The sequence below is a fragment of the Lithobates pipiens genome, unplaced genomic scaffold (genome assembly GCF_037356315.1).
Source record: "Lithobates pipiens isolate NorthernLeopardFrog02 unplaced genomic scaffold, aLitPip1_a1.2 Scaffold_8, whole genome shotgun sequence".
Taxonomy (NCBI): Eukaryota; Metazoa; Chordata; class Amphibia; order Anura; family Ranidae; genus Lithobates; species Lithobates pipiens.
This window is the reverse complement of record NW_027507903.1, coordinates 432,814,478-432,829,270: the sequence shown is the minus strand read 5'-3', so window position 1 is coordinate 432,829,270 and position 14,793 is coordinate 432,814,478. Positions and strand designations below refer to the sequence as shown.

At 41.6% G+C, this 14,793-nt stretch overlaps 1 protein-coding gene across 1 annotated transcript in view; it reads left to right on the top strand.

The window, feature by feature from the left end:
* The window catches only part of FLT4 (fms related receptor tyrosine kinase 4), a 354,612-nt gene that overhangs the window by 188,719 nt on the left and 151,100 nt on the right, over positions 1-14,793 (top strand). Inside the window, exons 3-6 of the mRNA XM_077474315.1 lie at positions 5,027-5,298; positions 5,845-5,954; positions 9,083-9,245; positions 10,436-10,575. Coding sequence (XP_077330441.1) covers positions 5,027-5,298; positions 5,845-5,954; positions 9,083-9,245; positions 10,436-10,575 — 685 coding nt within the window. The remainder of the gene's footprint in view (positions 1-5,026; positions 5,299-5,844; positions 5,955-9,082; positions 9,246-10,435; positions 10,576-14,793) is intronic.

Below are 14,793 nucleotides of genomic sequence, written 5' to 3'. Positions count from 1 at the left end.
ATTACATACTGTTTAAAGAAACTTTAAAAAACTTGTTTCCAGGGGTTAGGCAGCACCATCTTAAGTATTGTTTTCTTAGTCCACGGTAGAGTGTATTTACGCCCTTACATTGAGCACTTCCTGTACTGTTAACCAAGCCTCCTTCTCAAAGCAACGTTTCTATGGCAACCCTGCTTCCCTGTTCATAGCTGACTTGTTTTATTTCATAGTATTTACTTGTGCCGATGTCTAATGTTTCCCTTTGTCAGTCTTATCAGCTTCAGCTGATAAGACTGCAGTAATGGCCAAGTTTACACTGCATGTCATGTCACATGGTCACATGGTGTGTAAGAGGAAGCTCTGAATGATTCTGAAGTCTCCTGGGAGTTCAGGGGTGTGCAGTAGGAAGTCCTGATAACAGATAGATAAGCACATAGAGAATGTGCCGTAAATCAGGGGAGATCTGGGCATGCTCAGTGACTTCATTCTAAAGAACAAAAAGGATTACAACAATACTAAGCAAGTAAGGAGATATCTACAAGCAGTGTCCATTAGGGTTTTTTATGCTGATTTACATGGGACAAAGTTGTGGGGGAGGGTTTACAACCACTTTAAATATACAGCTTATAAAGCATGCAGTAATCTCATTCATGCCCATGAGCAACCGACTCTTCTGTAGCTCCTGAAGTTAAAGCTGAGCTACAGACAGATATAAGAACATAATTCAATGCTGTTGTGTATTCTTGCAATAATAATCCAGTTTACATACAATTAGCAAAAATCCTTGAATCTTACTTGATACTAGTCTCTTAAGCTGGCCATACATGGGTAAAATGTGTGGATGGAGAAATCAGGTCAGTATTTTGAATTCAACCCATGTCATTGTATTCTTACAGTGAGGAGACTTCCCTGCCATCAGACTACACTGATCAGTACTACAGTCTATAGCATACAGCTATGACTGAGCGAAAATATACCAACAGGGCAGTTAATTAGAAGTTCAACCACAATGGACACACATTTGTAGCTCCCCTTTTTATGTTTTGAATCATAGTTGACTTGTGAGCCTTAAAGGAGTTGTAAACCCTCAAGGTTTTTAACTTTAATGCATTCTATGTATTAAGGTGACAAACCTTCTGTAGTGCAACAGCCCCTCCAGAGCCCCCCTTTTACTTACCTGAACCCGATCATTCCAGCGACAAGGATGAGCCATTGGTTCTCGCTGCTGTTAATTAAATCCAGTAACACGGGATCCATGGGGGCACCAGGAGTGCCGCTGAGGGACCCCAGAAGAGGAGGATCGGGCCGCTCAGTGCAAAACCCTTGCACAGAGGAGGTAAGTATAACAAGTTTTTAATTAAAAAACAACAACTTTACAACCCCTTTAATTGGTTCATGGGTTTACTGCAGGCTTGTCAGGCTGGATGACTTGAAGAGGCAGGTCTCTGGTGCCTCCCCCTGGTTCTGGAAGTTTGGGGAGATTTCTAGAAGCTGGAGGACCTAGGCCTGGAGGGTTGATCTTTATACTTAGGGGAGCTTGGCCAATTCCCAGGCAGTAGGCCTGCTGGGTGGCTGAGCCAGACCTTAAATATAGATGAGTCATGCCAGCAGGAAAGTTGAGTGGAAGATGGAGTGCTGAGGAGCCTGTCGGTGGCCTTGGAGGGGAGCCCCTGGTCTTGGGGGGGGCTCTGCCTCAGGCTGGAGCTTGGGCTGGCTTGGTAAAATCCTGACAGCAGTGTGGTTTGAAAGGAATCTTCCCTAAGTAAGCAACGGGGAGCAGGGAGGACAGTGTGAGTAGACCAGCACTCTCAGTGATTTACGGGAGGAGAGACTGCTACATGTAGCAAGCCTTTCTGGAAGATAGCTTTGTGCTTAAGCTTTCCTTTCCCTTGCCCTGGGAGATCTTTGGAACAGCTGGGTGGGCTGGGGAAGAAGCAGCCAGATGGGCTTGTAGTTCCTGTAGTTAGTAGAGCTGCGATCAGTGTCTACAGTGGGGTTGGAGATACTCCGGTACGCAGCTTACAACACTTGTGTGCTACTTTCCAGAAGGCTGAGAGTTCCTAGTCCTTAAGGGGCTCTTGCATTTTTAATAATCAGAGACTGTCAGTGTTCAGGAGGGAAACAGTTTTGAAGAGTGTAAATAGGGAGGAAGCTGTCCCTGTTTTTATTACAACCAAGCTGGGCATCCCATAATTCCTATTTCCCATCCAAGTTATTACCACTAATAAAACAACAAAAAGAAAGCTCAAAGACTGTTCCTTGTGTCTGGAACAAAGTGGAAAATGCCTGCTGCCTGGCTGTACAAGAGTGGGGATCCCAGTCATCTGTAACCTCTGCAGGGGTAGTGCTACACATGAACCGAAATTTGGCTAGTCCCTTCTGAACCAGACAAATTTTCGATCCATGTATTGCCAGCTTTATTATTCCTTGCACAGCAGCACTTAGGCTCAATCCACACTAGTACAACTCCAAAGTTGCAAGATTTCCAGTGTGACTTTGGAGTGCAACTTTTATGCAACTTTATACTCTGTGGCACTGAAGACGCAAGATAGTCACATTCAAGTAGTGCAGGAACCCTTTTAATGTCTCTGTGACTTTAAGTTACATAGATTGGAATGGGTGCCATTGAACTCAATAGGCTGCAACTCATCAAGCAACTTTGTGTCCAAATTCGCATGACAAATCACTCTAGTGTGAATGGAGCTTAGACTGGAAGAGGGAGAGACAGCCCTAGGAACTAATCAGGCTTTGTTACATGCACAAGTGCTGATATAGAATATGCCAACAGGAGAAAAGAGCAGACAGTGCAGAGACAATCGCTTATCCATAAGCTGATGCTCTTCCATTGTCCAATCAGCAGGCTGTAGAAAGCAGGTGACAGCATTGCATTTGTTAACTCTAAGCCCTTGTACACACGGTCGGAGATTCAGACAGAATGTGTCCTATCGGACCGTTTTGTTGGATAATCCGACTGTGTGTGGACTCCATCGAACTGTTTCCATCGGAGTATCCGACGGACCAAGTTTTCCAACTTGTCCGTAAAATTTTCCGACAAAATGCTCCGATCGGACATACTCCGATCATGTGTAGCCTACTCCGAAGGACAAAGTGCCGCGCATGCTCAGATCAAATTCCTAGATCAAAGCTATTGGCTACTAGCCTGAACGTAGTCCCGGCGTAACGAAATAACGTCATCACGTTATGTACAATCAGATTTTCCGACAACTTTGTCCGACCGTGTGTATGCAACAGTTTCGGGCAAAATCCGTCGGACAAAATCCAACGAATTTGGTTGTCAGAATGTCCGACCGTGTGCACAAGGGCTTAGAGAGAAAGTAGTGTCACCTTTTTGGCTTTGCTTACTGGCAGAAGTATGTGAACCACAAAAGTTGAGGGACAGATTTTTTTTTTATACCACTGTAAGTTCAATTTTCCACAGCCACTGTTTAGATTTCATATAAAAAACGTAAAAGATAGAAAGGATACAGTGGGCCTTACAATTATAAGTACACTTGTCAATTAGGGTAGTAGAGGTCAGATCATTCACACAATGGCAGTGATTCAGTATCAAGCATGTATCCCATGACCCAATATACATTGTAAATAGAGATAGCTCAACTCATCCCACTATTTAGTGGTTAGTATCCTTTGGCAGTGGATACAAATCCTTAATAAAGAAGCTCGGGCAGCTGCTATCATAATGAAATTGGACTAAGAGAGGGATCAATGCTATAAGGCTTGCTCACTCTGTAGCATGCTCAACCCGGGGGGTCTCAGTCCACTTGTGCTATCCTATAAAATTGATGGACAGAATTTCAAATTCTTTTAAAGCTAAGGCTAATTTCACATGGATAGCAAGGGGGCAGTAAAAGCAAGTGGTTGATCAGCTTTTTTACCGCTTCCTGATTGCCCATCTAGAAGCGGACATTGTGCTGCCTGGGTGAATAAACATTGCTACACCCATGTGTCAATTTGAATCAGAAAGCCCAAGTTTGGCCTGTGGTACTGCCTGTCAAACTCTCTCATGTAAATGAATGGGACCATGATGCAACCACAAGCTAAACGCTTGGCCTGCAGTTGTAATGGGGTTCTACAATACAAAATCACCATTCAGCAGTAAAAAAATAAAATAATCTCCCCAAAAAAAAAAAAAAAACAAGCACCAAGAGGCAACAGTATTGTCTCCTGAACACAGTTTGCTTTTTGGGGGGTGGCAAACACTGCTGCTAGTGCGACCTGAGCCCAAGATAGTGCACACGTATGTATTTAACTGCTTGTCTGGAGTTCCGCTTTGTTGTAAACCTCTGTATAGCAGGTACCTAATGGCAGGAAGGTGACAGTAACCCTTGGCAGCTACTAAAAATAGTTTTTTTCTGTGATTTGACTTTGGTAACTTGAGTTATGAGATCTACGGGGCCTGGCACATCAGCATTGCTTTTTGTGTTCTTTTACTGAAAGGTTTCTAATATTTTTATCAAGGCACAAAACAATATACTTAGGTAAAGCTATATAAATAGTAATTGCCTTGGTTGATAAAATTTGCAAGGCTTCTAAAGATTTTTCAGCTTATGTGCAGCATAAAGTTTATGAACGCAAACAGTTCTTGTGGATAGTAGCTGATCAGGATGAAAAACTAGGTTTACTTACAGCATGACTGATATTTAAGGTTTGTGTGCATGCCAGTTTTTCAGCCACCTACAGGCATGCTATATCCTTTGGGACGTGAAGAGATCTCTGGATTTCCAGTTATTGCAGTCATTATCTATCTATCTATCTATCTATCTATCTATCTATCTATCTATCTATCTATCTATCTATCTATCTATCTATCTATCTATCTATCTATCTTGTATATATATATATATATATATATATATATATATTTATATTTATATATAAATTTGATCTTGTGAATGTTTAGCAAATATCACAATCACTGCTTTACAAATATATCTGTTAGTGTTAACTGCTTAGTTGTAATGTATGTCATTCCAGGCCATTAATGATTGACGTACTGACTGCAGCAGCATCTTTTTGTTTTATCTAGGGGACAGTTGCCCCTGCAGTGGTCGTGGCCAGGAGGTAGTATAGAATCCGATACAAAGGAAAAGGACTCAGAGTTGGAGCTGAGCAGCCCAAACAGCACTAGAAAGGTCATTGTAGAAGACTGTGAAGCTACGTCCAGTAAGCCATACTGCAAACTCTTCAAATTAACAGGATCCCTTGCTAGTGATTCAGGATCTTATTGCTGCCATTACAAATATATCAAAGCTAAAGTTAAAGGCGCCACTGCTGAAAGTGTTCATGTCTTTGTACAAGGTAAGACAAAAATATTTGAATGGTTTATTTCCCCTGGGTTCCCTGAGTGCAAGCAGGCTTTTGTAATTCTTCCTAAGTATAGGCAAGCTTCTCAGGATTTGTATGTAATATGTGATTCAGCACTATATGACACCAATCAGCTTATTATACGATTCAGGGCCTCTAGAAATGAGAGCATTATGAGAAGTCTAAATCATATCACCTTAATCTTTTGCTTGTCTCCATAATGGATATGGTGAGGGATAGTACCATAATTTAATCAGGTGGGAATTTTACGGCTGAAGTAGACCAGTGATATAAAAAAGAAAATAGTTGGCACTAACCACCTACATTTGTCCAACCCAAAATACCAGGTAGACAAACTTTGGACATACAGTAAGTAACAAAAATGTGAGCATGAAGGTGTCTACTCTGCCTTAAAAACACATCAAGCCTTCCAATGTTGTGCCTGGTTCTGACTTCCTTCTTTTTCTGAAACATTTAACTTTTGTGGACTGGAACTTCACCTTCCTGACACACATGCTTTTTTTTCCATTTTCATTTTAGATTGGGAACGGCCATTCATCAACCCAGTCGGAACTCTTTTAATAAATAAAAATACTACCAGAGTCCCATGTCAAGTGTCCATTCCAGACCTAAATGTCACTCTGAAAACGGTATGCAATAGTACATCTATCTGTCTGTTAACAACCTGAGAAAATAATAACCCTATTATTATAATCATGTCTTTATCTTTATGATTATAATCATCTGACATCAATGAATAGGTAAACTTTGAAATCACTTAGGCCAGATTCAGAAGTGTGTATTGTGATAATCAGCAGTATATCTGCAATGTACAGTATTGTACAAAACAAAAGTTTAGGTGTGCAATAAAATGGTAGTTAAGTTGTGTTGAGACCCCAATATCAAACTATGAATTATAAAGTGCAAATGCTGATGTACAAAAAAGCTATAATGATCATAGGTGAAGGTTCAATTTTTCATAAATCAATTATATCACAGAAAGTGCAAAGTGCAAGTCTAATCAAAAACACGCCATAATAAGTGTGATAAATAAATATATGTGCATATGACAGGGATGTAGTCAAAACAATATATCCATCAAACAAGCACTTAAATAAAGCCATAAAATTATAACAGAGTCCAAATAGTCCTTCTGGGTGCAATAAAAGTGCTCTTTTAGTGTTCTATATGAAATAGATCCCAGATAATCCACCACTTGATTTCCACCCGAGTGCAGGTGCAGACGAACAGGCTGCTTACCAGATCCTATGATCCCTGTGGAATCAAATTCTCTTAGAAGCTATCCCCTGTGAGTAAAGCCGCAGCTCACTCCTAGGCCAGTTCACAGATTTCCCGATGGTAGTAAGTCAATGCTCCAACTCAATGCCTTATGCCGCGTACACACGGGCGGACTGTATGGCGTACTTAGTCCGTTGAAACACATTTCAGCGGACAATCCGCTCGTGTGTGGGCTTCAGCGGACTTTTTCAGCGTGCAGTCTGGCGTACTAAGTATTTCGGATTTTTCGAAATTCGGTCCGTCGTACTTTGGTTTCAGCGGACAATCCGCTCGTCAGTAGGCTAGTTCGACGGACTAAGAATGGCGCATGCTCAGAAAGGATTTACACGGCAGAAGGGTGCTTTGCTGTGTATTGGACTTCCTATTTCTAGTCCCGTCGTACGTGCTGTACACGTCATCGTGCAAGCTTTCGACGGACTGTTTGTGCATCCGTGTGTGGTCAAGTCCGTTCAGTCGAAAGTATGACGGACTGTCCGTCGGATTGTATGATGGACTAAGTACGCCATACAGTCCGCCCGTGTGTACGCGGCCTTAGGATCATCGGTTGCCTTCTTCCAAAATCCTCTATTCAGTGAGGGAGTAACAAAGCTCACAAAATACCAGAGGACAGCTGGACACTGTCCTCCAACTTCCACTAGGTACTCTACAGCGGGCTCCCCAGAACGACTATTTTGACCCTGTTATCATTTTGTTACTATTTTTAAGTGCTTGTTTGATGGATATATTGTTTTGACTATATAGATTTATTTGTCCCAATTGTTGTGGTGTGTTTTTGATTAGAATTGCACTTTGCACTTTATGTGACATAATGTATTTATAAAAAATTGAACCTCACTATCATTATAGCTTTTTTTGCACATCAACATTTGCACTTTATAATTCATAGTTTAATATTTGAGTCTTTTATACCTGCAATCAATTGGACACAGCACAATTTTATTTATTATTGTTTATGTTTATGTAGTCCAGTGTTCAGCTACTTTTTATTGCAGCAGTCTTGATATTAGTAGCCAAGTGTGAGTCCCAATTTTTTTTTTCAGGTAAGGTGTGTTGAGAACTTATTTAAAATGAATGGGCTTCCTTACCATAATGCTAATGTTAATGATAATATGTCAACAGAATGCATTGTTATACACATGTAGGGCTAATGATTAAGCACTGATTCCAGTGTGAAACGTGTCTACCTGCTTGTCCCCCACTGTACTTGTTCCATCTGTCATTTGGTTTTAATGTTTATGCTGAATAAAGGGGATTGATGGAGAGCAGCCATCATGATCTTCCTTGGCTGCCATTATGCAGCATGCAAGCTGGGCTGGCACCTGACTTGAGGAGTTGTGAAGGGATCAGTAGAGCCTACTCACCTGGAGCAGTGAGTGATGACATGTATAACACAATAAAAATGTGTGAAGCGAACCTTAATTCTAATAGTCCCCTCTTGCTGCCCCTATACTCAATAATCTGTATATATACTATGTTGCATCAGGTGACACTCCTGTCCTTCTCTTATGTGACTGTTGTTCATAGGCCCCAATAGCACAAGTGTATGTCTTTTCCATTAGGACCTATACAGAACAGGTCACGCGTGTGCACAAGCACAAAGCCCCTGCTGACTCGAAGGAATACAGGATCCACACTGAGCGCAAATCGCCCTCTTATTAATGTTCAAGGGGAGGGAAGGCTGTTAGGCCTATGTGGTTTAGGCACAATCTTCTCAAGAGTTCACTGACTATTAAGCTCAAGAGATTGTAATCGTAAAGGCAAAGGGATTATCAGGATCAGAGTGTTTTCTATCTATTAGAGAAACTGTAATCTTTAATCATCTGATTGTAACCATCTCCTTACCAGCCATGTTTGTTTTTCCTATTGGTACAAAGTGACACATACTTTAGAAAAAATTGATTTGGATTGTTGGCATAGCAGAACATCATAGTTGTACATATGTTTTTTCATATGTTGCTCTTGGCATTGGGATCTCAGCTTGTTAGCTTTCAGAGGTGGTTCCAATAATCGGATCACTGGGATTAGGCACTCTGTGGGCATTTTTTTGTTAAAGGATTTTACAGCCCTTTTTAAAAATATAGGCATCTAGCTTTTTTTTTTTATTATTATTGGTTTTTGGGAATAGAGATGGGAAGCCTAGAACATGCTAGATTTTTATTGCTGCCTGTGTCCACTTACAAAATTTCACCTCATTAGCTGTTCCAGTTACCACTTGGAAATTGAGGAAAGTCTGCCGATTGGGACAAAAGACAGTTTCAACCCTTTTGCACTTCAACCTAAAAATAAATAAGTGTTGACTAGTGTTCCCCTTTAAAAACAATAATTAGGGGACAGGTGAATGGGAGAGCTAGAGAAAAACCAGAGTAATGAATAACATGAAATTCATCATTTTGCTTTAGTGGGAGTATCCAGTTAAAATGGTTGATAAAGCTCTTGATTTAAAACAACATTCATTTATCTATCATGTGTTTTATTTTAGCATACTTCTGTTATTATACCGGATGGCAAGAGTGTCTTATGGGACAACAAGGAAGGAATGTTGGTCCCTGCCGACTGGATAAGAGATGCTCTTATGGTACAATGTCTGACAATCATTGACAAGAAGGAATATTTGTCAAATTATTTCTTTGTCCATTTTATAGGTAGGAATTAAAGCAGTTTATGCAGATACCAGCTTCAGCCAAAACTGTTTATTTACTTTTGGATAGAGCAGGTTAGGGTTAGAACAACTGTCAACATATCAAAATGGTGTAGCGCTTTTTTTTTTTCACTTATACAAACATAATTGCTATTTAAATGTTACATCATTATTTTTCTATTAAACCAAATATTGATAAAAATTAATTATAATATAATTAAAGTCTCTTTAAATTCCTTGTGCAGTGCTTCTATTTTTTCAACACCAATATGTCCACATGAATCCTCCAAAATCATGTGTGACCACCACCAGTTGTGCTTTCACCTGGACTCCATGACCTTACATAACATACAGGGTCGCAAATAGCTTGTGTCCCCCAAACGTGGACTTATCTCACGTAACTTCATCAGGTAGAATATGGGGGGGGGGGGATTTAAGTTATGTGACCCTGTGACAAAATGTGTAGAAGCAGGGCTTGTTGGATGACATCACAACGTTCAGGATAGTGTGAAGGATTACACAGAAAACCACTAATGTATACAAGGAAGAGTGTATATGTTCTACGCTGGCTCTATTTATTGCATTCTAGCACCCTTGTAATGTGAGTGTTATTCTGCACATTGGGAATGAGTTAATAACATTTTAAAAGGATAAAGCGCTATTTTAGTATCTCTTTTATATATGTGCTGTTGAGTGCAGGAGAGAGCGGAAAATGCTTTAAAGCTTTAAAACATATTTCTCTTTTAACGATAAAATAAAATTTAATTTGCAACCATTACAAATATTTAATTCCTGTGACTCCAGCATAAGTAAATCAATAAATAGTCCTATAATTTGCACATTGCTTTTTATGCTGCCTTATTTCACAAGCCGTTTGATTTAGGCTTGGTTCACACTAAACACGAATGCAGCTGACAGCAGGGGACCGGTGCGTCCCTGTTCTCCGTTTCAGGGACAAGTCAGGCCCACATTTTTGCCTGAATTCGGACCTGAAATAAAGCCAAAGACACACAGGACCCCTGTGCAATCCGCTCTGCAGCCGCTCCAGAGATGTGTGAACTGGCTCCATTGAGAGCCAGTCACAATCTCATGTGATGCGAAGTGGATGCGGTGCAAATTCGCACTAGTGTGAACCCAGCTTAAATTTTTCTTGAATACTACAATATATTTATAAATCTTTACATTTATTTATAGGTTATCATTTCTATAAGATGTACCTGTCTCCTAAGGACACAGTGGAGCTGCTAGTAGGAGATCAACTTGTACTGAATTGTACTGTGATTGCTGAGTTTAATACTCCAGTCTACTTTACTTGGGATTACCCTGGCAAACAGGTAAAAAATATCTATATTTCTAAACTGCCACAATTAAGTTGTTATCCCTGATTAGTGAACTGTATTGTTTATGTATGTCTATATACTGTACATACACACACACACATATATAAATATACAGTAAACTTATATACAGTATTGTAACAAATGAGAGAGAAAAATGGCTATTAAAGTGGTTGTATGGTCATTTTTTTAACTTTTACCTACAGGAAAGCCTATAATAAGGCTTACCTGTAGGTAAAAAAAATATCTCCTAAACCTGTACGGTTTAGGAGATATTCCCCTCGGTATGCGCCGCTGACTGCAGCGGCGCATGCGCACAAGGGGGTTCTCTCCGTGAAAATCCGGCAGCGCTCGTGCGGCCGGACTGAAATCTCCCGCGCGCATGCGCGGGAGTGACGATATCGCGGCTCCGGCCACTCACAGCGCCGGAGCCGCGATACCCGGAAGAGACGCCGAGGGAGCATGTCGGCTCCCTCGGCGTGGATCGGGCCAGATGTCGGGGCCTCGTTCTAAGGTAAGTATTTCATAATGAGCTAGTATGCGGTGCATACTAGCTCATTATGCCTTTTGCTTTGCAGGTTTAAAAAAAAAAAAAAAAAAACATTGCGGGTTTACTACCGCTTTAATAAAAATCAAGCCCTAACCCATAAAACCCATAAAGCAATATATTTTCACATATCTGTAACAGAATTATCTGTCCAGTTATTTAAAGGTCAATAATGGGATATCAGATCACCAGCAAAGTTCACTGGTGTGGTCAAGACCTGGGATCAAAGTTAACCCCAAATAAATATACATGATAATAGAGTGACTAAACTATCAAATTAAAAGGAACTCATTCAGAATGAATGCTAGACCTTGGGTAAAATATGAAAATCAGATGCTCTGAAAGAGAACCACATAGATCGTGGTCAGACCCCAGAAGAAGTGGTATTCGGCTACAATAATACTGGAGCTCCTTTAGAGTATCTGTTGATAATGGATTAAGTGTTGGGACATCACTGGAGTTACACTCTCAGTGGCCACCCAGTCTAGGACACGGAAGGCAATGTTCCTGAGAAAAGACCAGCAGAAGTTGTAAGCAGCTATTGGGTTGCCATCACATGGCTGGAGTAGGGGGTAATTGGGCCATAGTGTGCAAATATGATGTACAAAGGAAAGAACTCATCCATCCAGAAAATAAGCTAGATAAATGCTAGTAAAATAAAAACAGATGCTACGTTTGCCATCTATTGCACAAGTGGTCCCATTTAACTGGCCCTTGTAGCACTATCTCTCTCACTGATACTTATGGGGCACTAATCCTCCCACTGACAACAATGATGGGACCTTATTTCTCAAGCACCATTAACCATTCTTCCCAATGGTACCAAAGATGTGGCACTTTTGCCCCCACTGAGACCAATGTTAGGGAACTACTTCTTCCTCTGAGACCAATATTGAGGTACTTTTTCTCCCCTTGAGACTAATGATGGGGTACTATTCTTTCCCTTGAGACCAATTCTGGGGCACTTTTTCTCCCCTTGAGACCAATGATGGGTACTATTCCTTCCCTTGAGACCAATTCTGGGGCACTTCTTCTACCTTTGAGACCAGTTGTGGGGTACTTCTCCATCATTAGAGACTAACGATGGGGTAATATTCGTCCCACTAACTTCAGCGATAATCACAGACACCAGGTCATTTTTTTCTCCCACTGATCAATAACCTTGGGTCGTATTTTTTTCTCCCACTGACCACCAACTTTGGGTCTATAGGAAAGTAAACTAGCTTTTTTGTTTATAAAGTTTTGGAACCCCTGTACTACATTAACTGCTGAAAAATACCAAGAGATATAGAACTGAGAGAAAACAAGGTAAGGGAATACAGATAAACAGATGCAGGAGGGTAAAGGAGAAAAAAACATAACTGAACAAAAGCACAATAACACCCCTGGCATGTTTAGAGAGTTTGCATATCCTGTTTTGTATCGAGAAAAGGCTAGTAATTCAGAAAGCAGTTAATGTTTCTTTTTCTAACTACTAGGCATGCTATGATGACTGGAATATTATACTGTCATTATAAAACAATCTGGTAATTTCCTGTGTACTGGTAAAAGTGAGCATAACATTTGACAAATGGAATATATTGAACACAATAGGGGTCATTTACTATAGCGCCGATAAATGATCCTGCAGTCCTGGAAAATAGCGCCAAATTAAGGCCAATTAAGACTTCAACTCTCAGAAACTGGGAGCTAATGCAAATTATTATTATTATTATACAGGATTTATATAGCGCCGACAGTTTACGCAGCGCTTTACAACATTAGGGTAGACATTACAATACAATACAATTCAAGACAGGGGGAGTCAGAGGGCCCTTCTCGTTAGAGCTTACAATCTAGGAGGAAATGGAAAGCAGCGCTATTGCCAGCAAACATGCTATCAGATCACATATGCGGGAATAGTGGATGTCAATGGGGCTCAAACCTGCGAAAATCCAAAGCACTCACTGAAGGCGTATATGCAAGTTCTTTGCCATAAGTGTATGGGGACCTGGGTCCTGCTCCAGGGGACATGTATCAATTGGGATTTTTTTTTTTAAAAACATCCGTTTTTTTCAGGAGCAGGGATTTAAATAATGCTTAAAGTGAAACAATAAATATTCAAAATTCCTTTAAATATCATGCCTGGGGGGTGTCCTTAATATGCCTGTAAAGTAACGCATTTTTCCCCGTATTTATTACTGTACCGCAGCAAAGTGACCTTTCTAAAGGAAAAATGTAATTAAAAATTGCTTGCAGTTGTAATGAATTGCCGGTTCCCTACAATATAGAGTAAAAATCATAGAAAAAAATGGCGTAGGTTCCCTCCACCAGTCTATATCAGGTCCTTCAAGTCTGGTATTGATATTAAGGGGAAGTCCACACCAATTCTTTAAAAAAATGGCGTAGGAGTCCCCCAAAAATCCATACCAGACCCTTATCCGAAAACACGCAACCTGGCAGGCCAGGAAGGGGGTGGGAATGAGCAAGCGCCCCCCCCCCCCGAAACATACCAGGCCACATGCCCTCAACATGGGGAGGGTGTTTTGTGGTCCCCCCAAAGCACCTTGTTCTCATGTTGATGGGGACAAGGGCCTCATCCCCACGACCCTTGCCCTGGGTCTGCGGGCGGGGGGCTTATTGGAATCTGGAAGCACCTTTTAACAAGGTGGCCCCCAGATCCCTCCCCCTATGTGAATGAGTAGGGGTTCACCAAAAAAGTAGTGAAATGTGACAAAAGACAATAGCTCTATTGCTGTATATATTTATAAAAATTGTCTTCTTCTTTCCCCCCGCTTCTTCCTCCGATCTTCCTTTGGTTTTCTCCTTCTTCCTCCAACTGCTTCTTTCCCCGCTTCTTCCTCCATCTTTCTCCGCTTCTTCCTCCAGTCTTCTCCATCTTCTTCCCCTGTTTCATCCTCCAGTCTTTCTCCTCCGCCGCTCCCGCGCCGCTCCCACCGCCGTTCCCGCCGCCGTTCCCACCACCGTTCCCATTGAACATTCAAAAAAAGAACATCCTCCGATGCTGCGATGGCGCTCATGATGATACTCCGAGACCCCATGACTCTGAGTCCCTTGTGACTTCAGCATCCGGGGCATGATTGGTCAGTGATGTCAAAAAGGGACGGAGTCTCCTATGTCATCTGGCGGCCATGCCCCATAGTTATATATGAAATGTGCGCTATGGAAGCAGACAGATCAGCTGGCCGCAGCGTCACGGGAGGGTCGTTGTTTTCATGTTCAGCGGGTCAGTGGCGGGAACGGCAGAGGCGAAAGACCGGGGGATGAAGTGGGGGAAGAAGAAGCCAGATGAAGATGGAGAAGACCAGAGGAAGAAGTGGAGGGAGATGGAGGAAGAAGCACCTGGAGGAAGAAGGAGAAAACCGAAGGAAGACCGGAGGAAGAAGTGGGGGAAAGAAGAAGACATTTTTAATAAAGGAATTGTCAAAAAACAGCTATTGTCTTTTGTCACATTTCACTGCTTTTTTAGGTGAATGGGTAGGGGTACAATGTACCCGATACCCATTCACAGATTCCGATAAGCCCCCACCCGCAGACCCCCACAACCTTCGGGCAAGGGTTGTGGGGATGAGGCCCTTGTTGATGGGGGGGACCTCAAAGCACCCTCCCCATGTTGAGGCCATGTGGCCTTGTATGGCTCAGGAGGGGGGATTTTGGGGACACCCCTA